This window comes from Heteronotia binoei, chromosome 1, assembly GCF_032191835.1.
Source record: "Heteronotia binoei isolate CCM8104 ecotype False Entrance Well chromosome 1, APGP_CSIRO_Hbin_v1, whole genome shotgun sequence".
NCBI lineage: Eukaryota > Metazoa > Chordata > Lepidosauria > Squamata > Gekkonidae > Heteronotia > Heteronotia binoei.
Genome location: NC_083223.1, coordinates 133,984,660 through 134,006,693, shown reverse-complemented (window position 1 = coordinate 134,006,693; position 22,034 = coordinate 133,984,660). Strand labels below are relative to the sequence as shown.

Here is a 22,034-nt window from a genome sequence, read left to right as displayed (position 1 = left end):
AGAGCTGAGTGGGAGAAATTAAAAATAAATATGTATTTTAACTCAGTGGAAGTATTACTGGAATAAATAATGGTTTAAAAGCTTTAGAAAAATGTGGATGATTTATTATTTTCTTTTGCATTGAATACTTAGGCATGTACATTTGCAACTTTAGTCAAGTATCCATTATGAAGAGAAAAGCTAAATGCTTTTCTGCTTGTATGTCCCAGTCATTTTTGAATGCACGTTGTTGATTATTTCCTATGTTATTTTCATTCATTCTCATGGTTTGTATATATTTAGACTTGTCGTGATAGAAGAAAAAAAGACAGTTACTCATACCCTGTCCTTTCCCCTTTCTGAGCTATAAGCAGCCTGGACATTTTTCAGTCAGGAAGGAAAAGTTTTTGTTTTGTTTTTTTAGGAAAATGAAAACAAAAAAAAACCCTGTTCTCCAGTGTCATGATCTAATCAACATCAGGTCCATCTATTATAGATGTGCATACAGATATTTTTGATCCAAAACAGTGCCAGAAATTCCTTGTCTTATTCCAGATTGGAAATAACCAAAATGAAGTAGGGTACCCCTGAAATGTCAGGTCTTTTTCCAGATTATTCTGGCTGTATTTAATGGGTGAGAGACCTGGTGTCCACACTCCAGAGGCCAAAACTACTTCCACTGTTTTCAGTGGGTGCAAGTCCAGAAACCAGATCTACCACTAATAAACCCATTGTTTACCAGTACTCATAATTCTTGAACTGGAATAAATTTCCTGAAACAGATTTTGGAAATGATGTGTATGCTCCCAAAATTTCAGAAATAATCATTTCAGTAATGTCCTTTCAGAAATAATAAAATGAAACTAAAAAGACATTTTTGAAGTATATAGCTCTAACAACACACACACCCTCTGTAGGTGTTTTTTAGAGCGTTCCAATCATGGAACTCCAGTAGCACAAGTATCTTGGCCCAAGAATGTTGTGGTCCAGGTTTTCAAATGAAGAATAGACTGGTTTTTTTAGGATTGCATTAAATAAAATGCCTTATGGCATCTGAATGACCTTCCTGTCCTTTGGGATTGCATTTCCTATGGCAGATGACTGCTGGTCGCTGTCACACACTTCTGTCCCCTGTTACTGAAGAGTCTGGGGAAGAGGGAACCAACAGTGAAATTTCTTCTCCACCTGCCTGTCGCTCTCCTTCACCTGTGGCTAATACAGATGCTTCTGTTAACCAGGTATCCTACTTGGCATTCATTCTGCTGTGATATCTGTAAAGGTGTGTGCTTCTCAGTGCACAGTGTCTGATTTCTCTCATCTTAAGATTTGACAGTGTTTTCTCATGATCAGAGATACAAGCTTATTCCTTATACAACATGCAATAATTATGAAGTTAGTAGTTATTGACATGGGCATGTCTTTATAATGACGGATATTAATATCACACACAACTTTACCATATATGTAATATATGATATTCATGAGAGAAAGTACGCATGCTTGAAATTTAATAACCATACAGAGGATCTTGAGAAAACATACATTGTGCTAACATGAAACATTTCATTTCTATCTATCTGTTTAGTCATGCCATTAGATTGCTGGAAAGAGAAAATTAATATATTCCTTTGTTTTTGTGGTTCCTGTATTAATTGTCACATTTTTATGTTGCTCAGAGTTTTTTTTTTCATTCCATCACTTTTGTTTAAACATGAGCATTTGTTTCAGTAGCTGCAATACATTCAACCCCAGTTAATTCTATGTAGCTAGAGCAGGAGTGGCCAACGGTAGCTCTCCAGATGTTTTTTTGCCTACAACTCCCATCAGCCCCAGCCATTGGCCATGCTGGCCAGGGCTGATGGGAGTTGTAGGCAAAAAACATCTGGAGAGCTACCATTGGCCACCCCTGAGCTAGAGTATCTGTGTGCATTTCTATATAACTGATCATAAATGGTGCATTTATCCACATAAATGTATCTTGGAATTGCTTGATATTTCAACTTACAGCACAGTGCACCAAAAATAGAAATTTGCCAAGTGATACCTTTTCATTAACTGTTAGTTATAACCAGGACTTTTTTTGTAGAAAAAGCCCAGCAGGAACTTATTTGTGTATTAGGCCACCATCCCCTGATGTCACCATTGTTTCACACAAGGCTTTTTTGTAGAAAAAAGCCCAGCAGGAACTCATTTGCATGTCAGGCCACACCCCCTGATGCCAAGCCAGCAGGAACTACATTCCTCTGTGTTCCTGCTCCAAAAAAACAAAAACCTGGTTATAAACCTTAGAGTTACATGTTGGCAAAACAAAGTTTAAGTATGAATCTGCCAAGGTAAAACGACTAACTCAGCAAGTAATATAAAATAAAATCAAGGAAATTACTAATGGCAAAACGTGATTTAAAAAATAAAATGGAGGAAGGAAGATAATGAATCAATGAGCTTTTTGAAACCTGTTTACTTTACAGTAAAGCAACAATTTCCAAGAAGATTTACAACAATCAATAACAGTACAGTAAAATCAGGACATTCTAATTTACAGCAAAACCATTAACTTGTCAAAATATAAACCAGAACTAAACCAACACCAACACAATACCATGATAAGGGTGAAAATATCAGGAGATAAAAACCAAATATTCCAAAAGGGTAAGGAAACTTTTTTAAAAATGCATCTTCATGTAATTGCTAGGAAAAAAAAAAAGGTGTCACATAAGCAGACGCATGGAGGAAATCCCAGAATCTTGTCACTGGTAAATGTCCATTTTGCATCCTCTGTCAAAGATCTTGATCTTAATGGTCAAATAGGTTCATATGGATGTAGCTAGTCTTTGTGGTACTCTGTTCTCAAGTGGTTAAAGATAAAAAACAGCTCTTTAAAATATACCCAGCAATGATTTTGAAGCGAATTAAATTCTTCCAAGTATTGGCAAGTTACATGCATAGTGAGCTGTCTTGTGACTGCATTCTAAACCAACTGAAATTTTAAAAAGTCTTCAAATGCAAACCCACATAAAATGTAATAATTGAAAATGGATGTAACCAGACTACTAGGATCAATGCAAGCTGTAGAACAACCATCACCACAAAACAGTAATAATGACTGTAACTCTAGACAGACATATGTTAATACCTCCTTCCTTCTATGTGTCTGGTAGGGTTGCCAAGTCCAATTCAAGAAATATCTGGGGACTTTGGGGGTGGAGCCAGGAGACATTGGGGGCAGAGCCAGGAGCAACGGTGTGACAAGCATAACTGAACTCCAAGGGAGTTTTGGCCATCACACTTAAAGCGACAGCACACCTTTTTAAATGCCTTCCTTCCATAGGAAATAATGAAGTAGAGGGGCACCTTCTTTTGGGGCTCATAGAATTAGAATCATTTTGAAACTTGGTGGGTATTTTGAGGAGGGGCACTAGATGCTAAACTGAAAATTTAGTGCCTCTACCTCAAAAAACAGCCCCCCCCCGAGCCCCCAATACCTCCAGATCAATTCCCCATTATACCCTATGAGAATCGATCTCCACATAGGGAATAATGAAGTGCCCAGCAGACATTTCCCCCCCCCACCCCGTTTCTGGCGACTCTGAGGCGAGGGATTGGCCTCTCTACTCATGAGTTGCTGCCAACTTCTTCAAAATAACACAGACACACCATCCCAAGAGGAAGCCTTTCAATTGGAGACTGAAGCCTCCGGAGGTGGAAAGTCACATGGTGGCTGTGGGGGCGGGGCTTTCCCCCGCTGGCCAGCTGACTGGGAATGGGAAGGAGCCTGGGAAAGCGGAAGATCCTCGCTGGGACCTGGGGATTGGCAAGCCTAGGGTGTGGGAAAATTTCAGCTCTGCATTTTTACTTAATACATGTTCATAGACAATTAAAAAGAAGTTAATTAAGCTACTAACTCTTTTCATGTGAACATTACTTTGCTGCGACTCCTACTCCAGTAGGGAAAAAAAATCATGACCTTCCTCTGCTGAAAGTGGAGGTACAGAATTTATCAAGAATTATTGAGTATATAAAATTGGAATAACATGCCATACACATTTGTTTATTTAACACAATTGTCAGCTGCCTTTTCCTTTATGGAGCTCAGTGCAGTTTACAATATAAACAAAAAACATAAAATAGAATACATAAAACCAAAATTTTAAACCACACTTTAGGACTTTTTTAATCCATTCCAATGCTAAATAAAACCATCTTCCGCTGCTTCCTAAAGATCACAAAATATTATAGGAATGACAGAAGGAAGTAAGCATTGAAGAAGACTGAGCAACTATTTTCAATACATTCTAATGACATAATTTTTAATTTATAAAAACTCTTCAGTGAGTTCTTCATTTCATGCATTCTATCATATATCCTCCCTTTTATTTCAATGAAAGTGTAAATGTTTTTCTTATTACTTTATTGATTAGGAACATATGAAACTGAAAGCTGCAATGGCAGAAGCATCCATTAAGTGAAGTCCTTAGACATTTTAAAGAGAGGGGGGAAATTTCAGTTGTTTGTAGTATTCATGGTACTGAGCTAAATGTTGGTGAGAATCAGTTTTGCAACTGAAACTTCTCACCAACATTTTTTCCAGGTTAATTGTGAAGATGTTCCATTGTGACGTAGAAATCATGATTATTGGTTGTCAGGAGCAAATAAAAGCATAGGCAGTTTTTTCATGGATGTTGAAATAACATGTTTCCTATTAAGTAGTAAAAATGCTTCCTATTAAGTCTGTAGCTTATTATTCTAGTTATTACTATTATTATTTATTGGACTTGTTTAATCACCCATCCCAGCCAAGGCCAGGATCTGGGTGATGTACAAAAGGTAAAACAATGCAAATCAATAAAGTTCCAATTAAAACATTTCAAGAAGTTGAGCCAATAAAACTCTAAAAACCCATGATGGTGTCCCATTTGTTTTCTCCTTCCTAACTATCAAAGCATTCAGGGGGAGGAATATTTCTGAAGGGGGTGGACAAAAAGGGAAGGAAAGGTGCCAGCCACTGCTGTCCTCAGTCAAAAGCCTGGTGGAACATCTCTGCCTTACAGGCACTGCAGAATTTCATAAGGTCCGACAGGGCCTGATGTCATCTGGCAGAGAGTTCCACCTGGCTGAGGCCAGGACAGAAAAAGTCCTGGCCCTAGTTGAGGACAGCTGGGCCTCTTTAGGGCCAGGGATCACAAGCAGATTACTACTAGAAGCGTGTAATGCTCAACCAAGGACATAGTGAAGGAGACCATCCCACAGATACATTGGTCCCAGACCTCTCAAGGCCTTAAAGGTCAAAACCACTTCAGGGTTTTAGTATTGACATTCAAAGCCTTATGTGGCCTGGGACCGACCTATCTACGGGACCGCCTCTCCCCATATGAGCCCTGAAGACGCTGCAATCAGCCAACCAACATCTTCTGGTCATTCCTGGCCCTAAGAATGTCCATCTTGCCTGGACCAGGGCCACGGCCTTCTTGGTCCTAGCCCCAACCTGGTGGAATCAGCTCCCTGAGGAGATACGGGCCCTACTGGATTTGTTACCTTTCCATAGGGCCTGTAAGAGAGAGCTGTTCCGCCAGGCGTTTAGTTGAGGCAAGCGGGCGTCCTTTACTGTATTGCCTATCAGCTATCCTCCTCCACAGTGAGCCATCATCTGAACTACTACATATGAACATATGAAGCTGCCTTATACTGAATCAGACCTTTGGTCCATCAAAGTCAGTATTGTTTTCTCAGACTGGCAGCGTCTCTCCAGGGTCTCAAGCAGAGGTTTTTCACACCTATTTGCCTGGACCCTTTTTTGGAGATGCCGGGGATTGAACCTGGGACCTTCTGCTTCCCAAGCAGATGCTCTACCACTGAGCCACTGTCTGGGGCACTGAATGATTATACCTTAATTTGCACTATGTGCCCACCCGCATTTGTTATATAATGCTGTTGTTTTAATTGTATTTATTGGTTTTATTGTATGTGACCTGTTTTACTTGAATTTGATCCGCCCTGAGCCCATCTGGGAAAGTGTGGAATATAAATTTACCAAATAAATAAATAAATAAAATAAACCAAGACCTTGAATCTGACTTAATACTAGAAGCTAGTGCAGCTAGAGCAGCACAGGTTGTATATGTGCTGTCCATGGCATTCCCGACAGAACTTGCACCACCACGTTCTGGATCCACTCTGGACCCATCCAGGTCAGTCTCAAGGGGGGGCCAGCATAGAGTGAGTTACAGTAATCAAGTCTGGGGGTAACCATTGCATGTATTACACTGGCCAGGAGGGGAGCTAATTGTTGGGCTTGGTGTGGATGAAGAAATGCCATCTTGGCAGTATGCATAACCTGGGCCTCCATTGAGAGAGAGGTATCCAGTGTCAAACCCAGGCTCTTGATCGATGGTGACAGTGTTAGTGGCATCCTGTCAAGTGCCAGCAATCTGCACTCCAGATCCATCCCCATTCCCCCCAGCCCCAGAACTTCCATCTTTGAAAAGTTCAGCTTCAATCTGTTCTTCCTTATTCAACCCACCATGACTTCTAGATCCTTGGCCAGATCTTGTGGAACACTGGCCAACTGGTCACCCAGTAACAGATACAGCTGAAATGCCATGCCAGCTGGGCAAGGAGGTGCATATAGATGTTAAATAGCATTGGAGAAAGGAGTACCCCTTGAAGAATCCCACATACTAGAGGGAACCTAGTGGACACTTTTCACCCTGCACTACTCTTGTCAAGGTTAGTCCAAGAATAATATCTACAGAGGAAGAGGGAGAGCCACTACTTGAGCCAAATAGGTGCAAGCAAGCAAGACTCAGGGAGGGCAGGAACCATCCACTGCTCTCTTTTCCCCCATGAGGCAATGGAGAGGAGGCAATACTAAGGGTGGGCAGCTATGAGAAGAATGGTCATGGTGGGCAGAATGGCAGGGGGGGCAGGTGAGCAGAGAAATGAGGATCGGGGGGAGAAGGTAGAGAGCTGCCTTCAGCATCACAACTGTGCATAGTAGTTTCCCCAGAAAGAACGCAACCTCCAGCACCTGCACAGTTCTGCCTCTTTTCCTCTTGCTCAAAAGCAAAACCCATGATGATATTACTAAATAGCATTCTCACTATATTTAAAATATAATTATCGATACAAAATACTCAAGAACACCTTAATAACGTTCAACAACCCACCACACAAATTATTATATAGAAAAATCCATATGGAAGTCCATTAATATCAAAATTGAAAAAACTTCTTGTGCTGTTGAAATTATTTCCATAATTCATCAAGAATATATAATCTTGCTGAGATCAGTGTATCAGTGACAACCAATTGAATATTGACTTCAAAATAGGAATCCAATCCTTCTGCTTTCTTTTATCATACTGACGTAGATTTCAAAATGCCATACCAACTTCTTTCATATGATGAAGCAATTATGAAAAATTGAAAAATAAACATTCCGGGTCACAGAGTCACTAGCTTGTAATTCTATTTCATCTATCTGTTTTATCAAAGACAGAACATTTTGGCTAAATCTCATATAATTTCTTACATCTCACTATAAACTCATAAAATTATAATGCATTTCAAAAAAAGGATCTTAGCATCTCATAAATATTTCATCCAAATTCATTCTGAATGGCCAACAGTGATTGGGGTGGTGAGTTCTGGGGGGAGGCAAGGATTGGTGGGATGGTGGGTTGCCGGAGTGCTGAGGATGAGGGGTATGAGTAGGTAGAGCACCAAAAATGGAGGTGAGTAAGAACATTAAGGATGATAATAGGTGGGTAGAATGTCAAAGAGAGAGTTCAGCAGGCAGGCAAAGCAGCAAGGAGACCAGTGGGCATACAGAGCATTTTGGGATGAGGATAGGGGTAGTTGAGCAGAAATCAGACTAAGGAAAGGGGGTGCAATAAGAGGGCAAGGGAAAGGTTGAGGGGAAGGAGTATGGTGGAGAAAGAAAGAGTTGGGAGGAGGAGGTGTTAGCTTTGTAGATGAGACAATACCATGAATTTAACCCTGGAGCTGACTGATAACTAATGGAGTGACTGCTGAACAGTGCGTGCCCTGCCTGGTTCCCAGTAATCACCAAGCCTGAATAATTCTGTTGTCTCCTTAAGAAAGTAAGAACTTGTGCCTTACAGTTTCAAACAAGTCCTTTGCCAGTATTAATAACCTAAAATGTTAAATATGTGGCATGATTCACTTGGTTCTTCTCTTTAGACTGCAGATGATTATTAAAAGCATACATTTTTTTTTAAACCCATGCATGCCTCTCTAAGCAACTTGGGGGGAGATGTGCTGATTTCTGTACTTCTCATATAGCGTATAGTCCTGTCCATTACAGGATCTCTATGAGGAAAGTTGATATCATTTCCATTTAACTAATGGGGAATGTAGTAGTGAATGACTTGACCAAGGTTTATTCATGACTTCAAGTTCCAATATGGATTTGTCTCCAATCTCAAATCTGATCCAAACTATGGAACATGGTACTGAAGATATCAAGTGATGAGGACACCTGACCATTTGCAGGGAGGAGAGCAAATTTTCCATTGTTCATTCTCTTTGTGTGTCTCACAAATATATTTGTGTCTAACAGTTTTCTTTGTCTCTCACACACATATGTATGCATTCATAGACACAGGAGATATAAAATCACAGAGCCTCTCACTCATAACTATGGGATACTCTCTCACACATATGGACACTTTCACTGAATTCACCAACTTTTCTCCTCCCAAGGCAAGCACTTTTATCTTCCTCCCACTTAACATTTGCAGCAGCAGCAGCAAAGTGGGAGGGGAGTGGGACAGTCAGGTGCATTCCTTAGCATCATTCACCCATCTTACTGAACTTTGAATGGCATAGTTGCTGGAATGGGATAGTTGCTAGATGGCTGGACAAGAAGTACAAGTTTTCTCAGACTGGGCCACTTCAGCCCAAGGTAAACAAGAACCCCTTTCAGAGCCAGAAGGCAAACCTGAATACAGAGTACCACGCAACACATACCTTGGTCTTCACCCAAATTGCCCAAAGGTCACAGGCCCCTCCCTCATCATTCCTGCTGCTCTCTGGGAGATGTTTGAGTTTGATTTTGACTCCTCTCTCTCTTGGGGAGAAGCTTCCCCAAGAATGTCCTCCTGCCATATTGTTTAATGAAAGTTTATAAGTACTATTTTTATATTGCAGTAAAGCCAGTGAAGTAGAATCATAATTGCTCAGTTGTCTTTTATTGAATCAGACTTTTCTATCTGATAAAAGTTCTGAATTCTATCATCCTACATTCTGACAAATGAGAGTGGAGTTAAAATTCATGGTGATAGAGGGCTGTAAGGGTATGCAGCACTAAACAAAAGTATGTTGATGTTTCAAGAATGCGCTGAGTCTTCTCTTTTGAAAGTGCCATGTTGTGCTTCATGCTCATAGGACATTGCTTATTACCAAGCCTTATCTGCTGAACAGTTGCAGACAGAAGCTTCCAAGATGCAGCCCAGCACTTCATCTACCCAAGAGTCCTATGAGCCAGAATCAGCCACCAGTGCCAAGCTGGATGACTTGCAACGTTCTTGGGAAACACTGAAGAATGTGGTAAGAAAAGGAGAGTAATATAGACCAGTTCCCCACTAGCCTTGTACCAGTCTCGCGCTCCTCTTCTCCGCAGTGCTTTTGACCGATTTTGTACAATCTGTCGCGAGGCTGCAACTCACTCCACCTCTTTCCTACAGCAAGCAGAAACTGGTTTTCAGAGGATCTTGCTTGCCGCAGGAAAACGGCAGAGCAAGTTTCAGCCTCGCAGCAGCTTGTGCAAAATTAGACGGGAGCCCCACAGAAAAGGGGAGTGTGGGACCGGTACAAGACTAGTGGGGAATAGGTCATAGATGCCTCTGTGTAGAAGGAGAAGAAGAAGAGTTGGCTTTGATACCCCACTTCCCTCTGCCCTAAGGAGTCTCAAAGCAGCTTACGATCATAAGAACATAACAGAAGCCATGTTGGATCAGGCCAATGGCCCATCCAGTCCAACACTCTAAATCACACAGTGGCCAAAAATTTTTATATATATATACACACACACACACACACATATATATATATATACACACATACATACATATATATATTCACACTGTGGCTAATAGCCACTGATGGACCTCTGCTCCATATTTTTATCTAACCCCCTCTTGAAGCTGGCTACCTCCTGTGGCAGTGAATTCCACATGTTAATCACCCTTTGGGTGAAGAAGTAGTTCCTAAGAAGTACATCTTCCCTTCCTCTACCCACAGTAGGCACCTTGTAAGATAGGTGAGGCTGAGAGAGTTCTGAGAAAACTGTGCCTGGCCCAAGGTCAGCGAGCAAGCTTCATGGGGAGGAGTGAGGAATCAAACCTGGTTCTCCAACTTAGAGTCTGCCACTCTTAACCACTATACAACACTATGGGTTTGGGTGCCATGTATGTCTTTGCAAATAAATGGATTGAAAAACTTGAACATCACTAATATTACATCATTTTAATTCTAAAGACTTACATATGCTTTTTTTTCTTGAACTATATAGTTTAGTGCAACAAAGTACCAGAAGGTGCAACAAAGTACACATCTTTGTGCAGTTTCCTCAGCACCATCAGGCTGTCACTGGTGCTTTCCACAGGCTTGTGTGGTTTCTCAACTGCTGGTCTGACTGCTAATGAAGTGCAACAGCAGTGAGGCTTCCGCACTGCAGGTTTCCTGCAGTTTCCCTCCCCCAGTCCCCCAGCAACAGCCAACTTCCTCCCCTGAGCAACCAAGACTTTTGCAGGTTGTTTGTTTGTTTGTTTGTTTTAAAGAAAACAGCACTAAAATATCACCTGAGCTGTGCCACTGGTGACAGCATGCCCAGTATGGCTCCCACGCTGCTCCAGCAGCATGTCCAGTGTAACTGCTGCTGGGCCCAGCACAGATCTTGGGCTGCTTGGCCACTACCAGACCAAGCATGGTCCCAGACTGTGCAGCCACCAACACTGGGCCCAGCCGCAGCTGGACCCAGCATGGGTCCTTGGTGCCACTGCCACTAACCACTGGAAGTGAGAGCATTCTCTGCACTTTTACAGAGGATGATGCTTTTCTTTTGGGGGGATTTATCCCCTCCATCCATTTTTTTTAAAAAAAATCAGATTTACTGCAGACCTGGGGACTCCCTCAGGTTTGCTGAAAAATCTGTTTCACCACCATGTGGCCCCAATCCACAGATTTAAGTATCCACAGATGGGGGCCACACATTGCTAATAGTATATAGATTATATCAATATCACTTAATACAAATATGATTTCCTAGCTTTAATTTAAAAAGAAAAGAAAATCTCTAGTTTCTTCCACTGTGGAGACACATGCTTTTCTACTTATCTGTCTAGTGACTGAGTTAAAAACAAAAAAAAAAGTCCCAGGAGGCAAGGGAAAGAAATGGCCACTACCATTTTAGGACAGTAGACAATAGGATTGGGGAAGTGGCTACCATGTGGACAGGAAAATCTGAATTTTCCCAATAGCCATCCAGGTTTTATTGTGATCTTTCCAAAACTTTGGACCAAACCAGATTGGAGAAAAGTGGGAAAGGTGTACAAATACACCACAATGCTTTGGGGAAGCAGGGACAAAACACTACTTTCCTAAAACATTGAACCTGGAACAGATAACCTGTGAGGAAGTGACCACTACTAGAGTGCTAACCAGTTTCCTGGCAGGTGTCTCTACAGAAATAATTTTTTGTAGACAATATATGACATAACTTTATACATGCAAGTGTATTTTACGACTTTCACATACGTATCTAAGATGGTATATCAATACTCATATTCTTACTCTTCCATTCTTACATGCAAGACTTTTTTCTAGAAAAAGCCCAGCAAGAACTCATTTGCATATTAGGTCAAACCCTCTGACCATTATTGTTTCTCACAGGACTTTTTTGTAGAAAAAGCCCAGCAGGAACTCATTTGCATATTAGGCCCCACCCTCTGACCATTATTGTTTCACACAGGACTTTTTTGGAAGAAAAAGCCCAGCAGAAACTCCTTTGCATATTAGGCCACACCCTCTGACATCAGGCCAGACTGCGTTCCTGTCTGTTCCTGCTCAAAAAAAGCCCTGCTTATATGTGCAAAAATGAGTAAGACCACTTGACTTTTAATACCCCAGTGTTTTCTGTCTCTTTGGTTAGTTGGAGTTGTTGCTTGTAATTTTTTAAAAAATTCTCCATAGCTCATCCATTTCCTAGCCCAGGTCTCTGTGAAAAACAGGAAAGTTGCCTATGTCCTCATGAAACATATTGTTTTTGTATCAGCAGCTATGGAGACTTAATTGTGGTCTATTTTGGGTTTGTGGACAGTTCCTCTCCTTCAAAAACCTTTTTATATATCAGTGTATTTACCATCCATGTATACAGCTGAGGATGTAGATGAGAATAGTTTGGGTTTTGTTTGTTTTCAAGGAAGCAGGTATGGAAGACGGAAAAGCAACCGCACATCACTTTAAACTAGATGAAGTGTAAGGGGTAATGATATACTGGGGTCACTATTGCCCGTCTGAGAAGGCAAAAATGACCAGAAATATGGTGATTGTGCTTAGGTAATTTCATATGATACTGTGCCTTATAGGTCTGTGTGAGAAAGAAGAAAGGTATAGTGGTGCAATATTTTAAATCCTCTCCCCTGCATGCATAACCTGAAAAAATTGAAAGTCTGTAACAAGATGCCAAATTACCACCAGAGCAACATTGTGCTATGCTGAACATTGGCATTTGCTATTTTAGCTGGTAATAGAAAATTAAAATAAAGACAAACATTTACCTTAAATTTACTTCAACTATCACGTCTCTCCAAAATGTCGTAATTATGTTGATTCATGTCTATTTTATTTCATCTGGGAACTGCAATCTTGTCTACTTCCAAATCTTTACAAAAGGGGAAAAGATAGAGGTTAGGATCCCACATTTAGCAGATAGTACTTCTTGTGATTATCGCGATTAATTGTGCTGAAACATTTCTAAATAGATCTGCGAATCCATATAAAGTGTAGGTGGGATATGGAATCATCCACATGCAAACATGCACAGCTGGTTAAAAATATTTAAGTCAAAACTTGTCAGCAGTAGCATTATGTCCCTTATTGTTCATGCTCAGCTGTCATTTTGCAGAAAAATAGATGGTGGAGCTCATCCAGGGATTGTTATGCAGCTGCAACTACTATGCAATGGGCAAGGTGGGAAGGAGGAGGGGGAACCCTCAGAAAGGTTCAGGAGCTATGCTCCTGTGAGCTCCTGCTGAATCCGAGGCCTGTTCATGCTATATTTGATGATGTGATTGTTCACTAATTTGTCCTCTGATTGCTTTATATTCTTTAAAAATCATAGTTAATGTTAATAGAAAAGAACATGAGTCCAGGAGCACCTTAAAAACTAAGCAGGGTATGAACTTTCATGAGTCACTGCTTACTTCTTCAGATACCAAATAGTTAATGTACACAAACCAGTTGTTTTAAAATCCAAAAGGGTAGTCATGTCAGGCCCTATTTACCATAATGTCTCCAAGAGTAGTTGATATAAACTTTAAAGTTGAATTAAATGGCAAGAAGTGTTACACCTTTCTGTAGCAACATGAGAGCAACTATATATCTTGAAGTACATGTAGAGGGGTACTAGAGTCTATCAAGGTATAGGCAAGGCTTTTTTCCTGCCAGAGCCCACAGGAGCAGAGCTCCTCCTGGGTTGGCCAAGGCTCTGGCTGGCCCAACCCACCATGTGGTAGCCACGTGCTCCCAGGCCAGGAACTTCTGCTGGGGTTTTTCTACAAAAAAAAGCACAGGGTATAGGGATGTGAAGGCCTAGAAAAAAGTGAAAGCATTTTAAGGGGCGTTTTTCTAGAATCTTACTCCCAATTTTTCCAATGGAAAAAAATGGAAACTTTGGGGAGCACTAGGAAAAAAAACCCCTTTGAAATGTTTTCGCTTTTGGAATGACTGAAATATTTCTTAAGATTGACTACGATTGATGTGTAGTGTAAAGACTATTATGCAAGACAATCTGCTGTATTGTATGCTTTTATATTCTGGGTTTTTGTGCACTACTGTTGGGTTTTTAATAGTTCCTTAACGCTTGAAATCCTAAAAAAATGCTATTTAATCCTGTTTTATTTTGTGAGGCACTTAAAATAGCTCCCTGAAAAGGCAGAATATAAATTTTCTAAATAAATAATGGCAAATAGGAAACCTGGGAAGATCCACAGGGGAAGGGAATTCTTTATTCCCCTCCTAGACCCATTGGCCAGCTGATAGGAGGAAGGCTAGGAGTAAAAAAGGTGTGTGGACCCTGTGTGTCATCCAGCAGTTGCTATTTCTGTTTAAAACCACTGGGAATATATAATTACTGATCTTACAGTGTGCCATATTGTTAGACCATTAGTCTATAAATGCAGAAAAGACAAAACTCACATTATCTTAAAAATGGATAATTATTGGGCAAGCTTTGTAAAATGGCATGACGTCATTCTATTTGTGTTTTTTTCTAAATACATAGGATAACTACAGGAATGGAAAGGTATTAAGTAACGCTAAATCAAAAGGTTGAATATGTAGTAATAGCTGCATTTTTTCTTTAGATTAGTGAAAAGCAACGCACTCTTTATGAGGCCCTTGAACGTCAGCAGAAGTACCAAGACTCCCTTCAGTCCATATCCACAAAAATGGAAACTATTGAGGTGAAACTAAACGAGAGTCTTGAGATTGGCAAAAGTCCTGAAAGTCAGATGGCTGAACATCAGGTAAAAAAGAAATGGGTTTATTTCTCAGTTCTTTTCCTACCGGTCTGAAATTTTCAAGTACCTGATACATTATATATTAATTCAAAAACAGACCATGGCCTTCTATTTTTTTGAATATATGAACAATTGGAGCTGTACATAAATACGTGGGTATTGGTCTGAATATGCACTCAAATTGGGTGGCCTAACAATGGTATTAAAATATAAATTTCTATATGCCTTTTTGCTGTTTTCCACTCACTTCTGTTGTGGAGATGGACAAACATTCAAACCATTTTTTAAAAAAGCGGAGGACAGGTTAGGTATTGGCTTCTAAGATGTTACTGAAAATTTTCAGTGCACTTTTTTCTTATGTTCTTGTGGGGGGCAGGGGAGATGCAAGACAGATGAGTTGTTGATCTTATCTTGGGTATATTTGTGAGGTCTACTCATATCTGGACAGGCCCATTGTAAGTACTCAACAAATCAGAAGAATCATGTACATTAGTTCACAGTGTCCATGAATAAATTTGGCAAAAGAAGGATGCAAAAAACCCCATAGTTTAACAAAAACTTCTGTGTTATATTTTCAATTAAATTCATTTCAAAGACCTTTATTGGCATATCTACAGCCAAAAGTAAATAAAGCATTGTAACATAGCAATAAGGTCTAGGGAAGATTAAGTGCATTTAAAAGCAGTACTGTTGGAAGTTTAAAAAATTCCTAAGAAAATTGGCAGCATAGAAAACACTGAGCCAAGGGAATCAGATCTAGGATTCCATACAGATAAGTATAGCAAAAAACATTGCTATGTAAAATTTTGAATTTTAAGAACTTCTGTGAGAAATTTGGCAACAGCATTAGTAATCTCAGGGACCAAATCATTTTTTAAAAATTGACATTTCGACTTAGTATTCAGATACCTTTTGGGATAGAGCCAAGTTAAAAGCAGTTTTTCATGGGGTAACTCATACAGAGGACATTTCACAATTATGTGCTCTATTGTGTCCAGACAGTTAAGATTACAAGGACTTGTCTTGGGATTCGATGGTATCTGCCTTAGAGCATTCTAGAGGAGAATGTGTTAACCCTTGTCAGAAGAAAGACTCTGTGTTGGAGAGGGGTATCAAGATTATAAAAATATTGTTGCATTTTCCCAAAGTGATTAGTGAGACCGAGCATAGCAGCAGAACAGATATGGGGTTGGGTGGGGAATAGCTTTTGCTGCTCAATGTCAAGTAATCATTGTTTGATTAATTTAGAAATATAAGCTTCCTCCAATAATGATAAATCATCAAGAGGGATACCAAATTGGCTTAATTTAGATATAATTTTGACGTTTCAGGAGGCATAGTGCAGTTTTTTGCAAAAGAGATAAGAGAGAGCCTGGCTCAGCTCTAAAATAGAGCCTGACCCAGTATCATGATGTTAAAATCCAGGCTTTGGTCTCAATTAGGTTTTGTCCCACTTCAGAGCAGATTGTAAGATAAGGTACACATTTAGGGACACCCAAAATTTGTCTGATAAAAATCGCTTGGATATTCTCAACATCGTGATTAAGGCCATTGAACCAAATAGGGATTCCAAACAGGACCTGAGGTAGGATTTTGGAGTTAAATATTCTAATTGCAGCAGGACATATTGATTGCCATTAGTAAAGAAGAAAGACTTGAGTTGGGAAAAGGAGATCCTTGCTGGTTTTACAGCCCTACTTCTGTGCTGCCCAGTTGAGGTTGTAGTTAAATGTGACACCAAGATATTTATATCTTTTAACTTGTTGGATTTTGACATTCCCGATGTGAAGGGGGCCCATTTTTGGGGAAATACTACTGTGTTTGTTTTGGTATAATTAATCTTAAACAAATTAGTATGGCAGTAATAGTTGAAAGCTTCTAGGTATCTTTGGAGACCAATTTTGGTGAAAGATAAAATCGCAGTATCATCTGCATATAAGAGGATAGGTACTGGTTGGCCTTCTAGTTTGGGTGGATGACAGTTAACAAGCTCCAAGGAGCTAGCCAAATCAGAGAGCAAAAGGTTAAACAGAAGTGGGGCAAGGATGCATCCTTGTTTTATGCTTTTCTTAGGTGGAATTTTGTTTGTCAGCCTTCCATCTGGAGAATATTTAACTTGACTCGTAGTAGCTGTGTGAAGTTCTTTTATAAGAAAAAGATGTGGGTCAATTCCAAGATTAATCAATTTGTCCCACAGTTTTTCTCTTGAGTTGAGTCAAAAGCACTTTTTAGATTAATGAAGGCCACAAAGAGATTTTTATTATTTGATTTCATATATTTTTCAGCCAAGGTGGACAAGATTAAGCAGTGATCTAAGGTTGATTTGTTCTTGAAAAAGCCAATTTGTTCTGACCCTACGATTGCATTAGATTGGACCTAGTCAAGTAAATGGCGTTCGAGATGTTTTGCATATAATTTGCCCACAATTTATAAGAGACTAATAGGACAGAAATTTTCTGGTAAATTAGAATCACTTTTCTTATTAATTGGGATTATGATTGAATTTAACCATGAGTTCAGGAGAATATCATACTGGTCAATAGATGTAAATAGTTTGGCTAAAAGAGGGGACCACCAATTGGCGAATTTCTTGAAAAGTTCGGAAGGGAGTCCGTCTGGGCCAGGGGCTCTACCTAATTTCAGGTTGGTGATTAATTCAGCTATTTCATCACTATCAACTGGAGACCAGCTAGGAATACTAGATGGGATCAACTCATCAGGGCTAAATGGGGAGGTAGTATGAGAATATAAGAGCACAGAAAAGTGCTCAACCTATGTTTGAGGAGGAATACAGGGTTCTGCTGAAGGATTGTTGTTTAGCGCCCTAGAGATTGCCCACCAAAAGGATTTGCTATCCCGTAATTTGATAGATAAGAGGAGTTGATCCCATCTGTGTTGGAAGTGATCATCCTAGAGATTGCCCACCAAAAGGATTTGCTATCCCGTAATTTGATAGATAAGAGGAGTTGATCCCATCTGTGTTGGAAGTGATCATCCTTAGTAATCAAGTCTTGGAAGGTTTTTTTAAGAAGTTAGATAACTTTCCAAGGAGTCAGGGGAGTCAGCCAAACAGGATTCCCTAAATAGAGACCGAAGTTCCCTTTTGTGGTCCAGACATTCTTTATCAAACCAAGGTAGAGGCTTACAGGAAATTACATGAACAGGTTTGGCCAGTAGGGTGCATTGTTTAACAATTTGGGGAAAGGCAGGAAGTACTTCTAGGTGTGAGGTGTTATTGTTGTTCAGTCACACAGTCGAGTCCGACTCTTTGCAATCCCATGGACAAAGTCACGCCAGGCCCTTCTGTCTTCTACCATCCTCCGAAGTCTGCTGAAATTCATGTTAGTTACATCAGTTAGTTAGTTAGTTAGTTAGTTACATCAGTTAGTTAGTTACATCAGTAACTAACATGAATGGGGGGGGGTGGGCTCCCTCTGGGAATCCTACCCCCCCAGGGAAAGTGCATGCGCAATACATAGCCTCTCCTCTCCCGGTGTAGTGAACGCCGCGTGGTCACTGTCTGGCTATGCCTGGCAGATGGTCACTGCAATGGCCTCTCCTGCATTACTGCATCCGTAGCAACACCTTCTCGCTGGTCCCCCCTGTTTTTCACAGAGTTTGCTACGTCATGGTGCGACCGAATTGTCCGGCGGTATAACCGGATGGGCAGGCTGGGCCCACCAACCTCGTCAGCCTAAGAGAAGGAAAACTCTAACATCAAACCCGGGCAGATAGAGCTCGTTAATGTAACACCTACCACCTGGAGGACTCACTGCCGGCGTCCCGGCTTACTGGGCCATGGCAGATGACCCCCAGGTGAAAGGGTGGAGCCAGTACCGCGCACACTGCGCTTCACCTAAAAAATTCCTCTGCGCAGGCCTGAAGGGCATATCCACACACACAACCCACAACGCTTCAAGTCCTGCAGCGATAGGCAAGGGGCGAAACGGCAGGTGGAAGGTGCCACTGGAAGCCGCAGTCCCGATCCTGCATGTAGGCGGTTCAGGATATTGGTCGCCTGATGCTAACCCGGAGACGAAAGCATCTTTCGGCAGCACCCTGAACGACCAAGCAGCCTTATCTAGGGACAGCACTGCTTGCTCCACACGGAGAGGGGCCTAGAAAAGGTGGCCTAAACAAAGCTCGTCTCCCCCACCCCAGTTGGCTAGCCGCGGTCAACGGGCATCCTTACTTGCGGTCGAAAAATAACAACAAAGAAAAGGCATGCACCTGCCTCACAAAGTGTGCAAAGACTAAAGCTTGCGTGTTGGAACATCAGAACCATGCTTGACACAGTAGGCAGTGGTCGCCCTGAACGACGCTCTGCTCTAGTTGCCCACGAACTTCTCAGGTTGAATATCGACATAGCAGCTCTCAGTGAGGTCCGTTTCCCTGAGGAAGGTAGTCTTCAAGAACACGGTGCTGGCTATACCCTCTACTGGTCGGGTAAGTCAAAGGCTGAGAGCCGCCTTTCTGGCGTTGGCTTCATGGTCAGGAACTCCATTGCCTCCAAACTCGAAAACCTTCCAACAGGTCACTCAGATCGCATCATGTCCATGCGCCTCCCACTTCAAAACAAGCAGCATGCAACACTCTTCAGTGTGTATGCCCCAACCCTTCAAGCAGATCCTGCAGAAAAGAACAAGTTCTATGCTGATCTACGCAACCTCGTACGGAAGACCCCTACAGAGGACAAGGTGATCATCCTTGGCGACTTCAATGCCAGAGTAGGTAAAGACTCGGAAGCCTGGAAAGGAGTACTTGGCAAACACGGCATTGGCAACTGCAATGACAACGGGCGCCTCCTGCTAGAATTCTGCATGGAGCACCAGCTCACCATCACCAACACTATCTTCCAGCAGAAGAACAGTCTGAAGACAACCTGGATGCACCCACGGTCCAAGCATTGGCACCTTATCGACTACATTCTGGTGCGCCAGAGAGACCTTCGAGATGTCTTACACACCCGAGTAATGCCCAGCGCAGAATGTCATACGGATCATCGTCTTGTACGCTGCAATCTCCGTCTTCACTTTAAACCCACACCCAGGAGAGGAGGTATCCCTCGGAGGAAGTTTCAGGTTGGCAGCCTTCAGTCAGCCGAAGTTAAAGCTGCCTTCCAGACAAAACTCCAGTCAAGAATTGAGGATAAAACAGTGGAGAGGATAACAGTGCAATCATCATCACCCTATACAAGAACAAAGGGGAAAAGTCAGACTGCTCCAACTACCGGGGGATAACCCTGCTCTCCATCGCAGGCAAAATCCTTGCCAGAATACTCCTGAACAGACTGGTGCCCACCATTGCAGAAGAACTCCTCCCAGAGAGCCAGTGCGGCTTCAGAGCTAACAGGAGCACCACCGACATGGTATTTGTTCTCAGGCAGCTCCAAGAGAAATGCAGGGAACAGAACAAGGGTCTGTATGTGACTTTTGTCGACCTTACCAAAGCTTTCGATACCGTTAGCAGGAAAGGCCTGTGGCAAATCTTGGAGCGTTTAGGATGTCCCCCAAGGTTCCTCAGCATGATCATCCAGCTACACGAAGACCAGCGAGGCCAAGTCAGACACTGCAACGACCTCTCGGAGCCCTTCCCAATAGGCACAGGTGTAAAGCAAGGCTGCGTTCTCACGCCAACTCTCTTTACGATCTTCTTTAGCATGATGCTTCAAAGAGCCGCAGTAGATCTAGATGAGGACGATGGTGTCTACATCCGCTATCGCACCGATGGCAGCCTGTTCAACCTGAGGCGACTAAAGGCACACTCCAAGACAATGGAAAAACTCATCCGAGAGCTACTGTTTGCTGATGATGCTGCACTCGTCTCCCACTCGGTATCAGCTCTGCAGCATATGACGTCCTGCTTTGCAGAGGCTGCCAAGCTATTCGGCCTAGAAGTTAGTCTGAAGAAGACAGAAGTTCTCCACCAGCCTGCACCCCAGGAAGATTATCACCCTCCCTGCATCACTGTGGGTGAATCAGTTCTGAAGACAGTCCAGCAGTTCAGCTACCTGGGGTGCATCATCTCCTCAGATGCAAAGATCGACAAGGAGATTGACAACAGGCTGGCAAAGGCAAACCGTGCATTTGGCCGACTGCACAAAAGAGTGTGGAGCAACAAGCATCTGAAAAAAGGCACAAAGATCAATGTTTACAAAGCGGTTGTGATGACAACCCTCATCTACGGCTCCGAATCGTGGGTTTTATACCGTCATCACCTGCGACTCCTTGAGCGCTTTCATCAGCGCTGCCTTCGCACCATCCTCAACATCCACTGGAGTGACTTTGTGACCAACACTGAAGTCCTCAAGCGGGCAGAGGTTACCAGCATCGAGGCACTGCTGTTGAAGACGCAGCTGCGCTGGGCAGGGCATATTTCTAGGATGGAAAACCACCGCCTTCCCAAGATTGCCCTGTATGGCGAACTCTCCACCGGCCATCGAAATAGAGGGGCACCAAAGAAGAGGTACAAGGACTCCTTGAAGAAATCCCTTAGCACCTGTCACATCAACCATCACCAGTGGTCTGACCTAGCCTCAGATCGCAAAGCATGGAGGCACACCATCCACCAGGCTGTCTCTTCCTTTGAGAACACACGCATAGCTGGTCTTGAGGACAAAAGGAGATTGAGGAAGAATCGCACTGCTACAGGACCAACCCTAAATCAGACTTTTCCCTGCAGCCGCTGTGGCCGGACCTGCCTGTCCCACATTGGTCTTGTCAGCCACCAGCGAGCCTGCAGCAAACGTGGACTATTGCACCCTTCTTAAATCTTCGTTCGCGAAGCCAAGCCGAGAGAGAGACATCAGTAACGCTGTCCAGCCATCTCATCTTTTGCTGTCCCCTTCTTCTTTTACCTTCTGTCTTTCCCAGCATCAGGTTCTTCTCCAGTGAGTGCTTCCTTCTCATTTGATGGCCAAAGTATTTGAGCTTCAGCTTCAGCATCTGACCTTCCAGGGAACAGTCAGGGTTGATTTCCCTTAAAACTGACTGATTTGGTATTCTTGCAGTCCAAGGGACTCTCAAGATTCTTCTCAGACCATCTGAGTCTTTTTAAAAATAGGGACTGAGTCTTGAACAAATGGCAAATTTGGAGATTGAGAAATCTCAGTTGGGCAGATGAGAGAGTGACACCGGAAGGTGGTCATTTTCAGTGCAAGAGTCAATATTCACAGTTATAATTAAGGGCAAATGGCTAGGAGAACATAGACCATAGTTAACTGCACTTCTCCCCTGAGAGGAAATAAAGGTGAAGCTTGCAGATGTAGGGAATTGTGATAGGCCATTTAATGTTATT

At 42.0% G+C, this 22,034-nt stretch overlaps 1 protein-coding gene across 2 annotated transcripts in view; it reads left to right on the top strand.

The window, feature by feature from the left end:
• The window catches only part of SYNE1 (spectrin repeat containing nuclear envelope protein 1), a 621,543-nt gene that overhangs the window by 420,804 nt on the left and 178,705 nt on the right, over window positions 1–22,034 (top strand). For both annotated transcript variants that reach the window (XM_060240915.1, XM_060240910.1), the window contains 3 exons: window positions 1,077–1,217; window positions 9,385–9,546; window positions 14,583–14,744. In XM_060240915.1, the coding sequence (XP_060096898.1) occupies window positions 1,077–1,217; window positions 9,385–9,546; window positions 14,583–14,744 (465 nt within the window). The remainder of the gene's footprint in view (window positions 1–1,076; window positions 1,218–9,384; window positions 9,547–14,582; window positions 14,745–22,034) is intronic.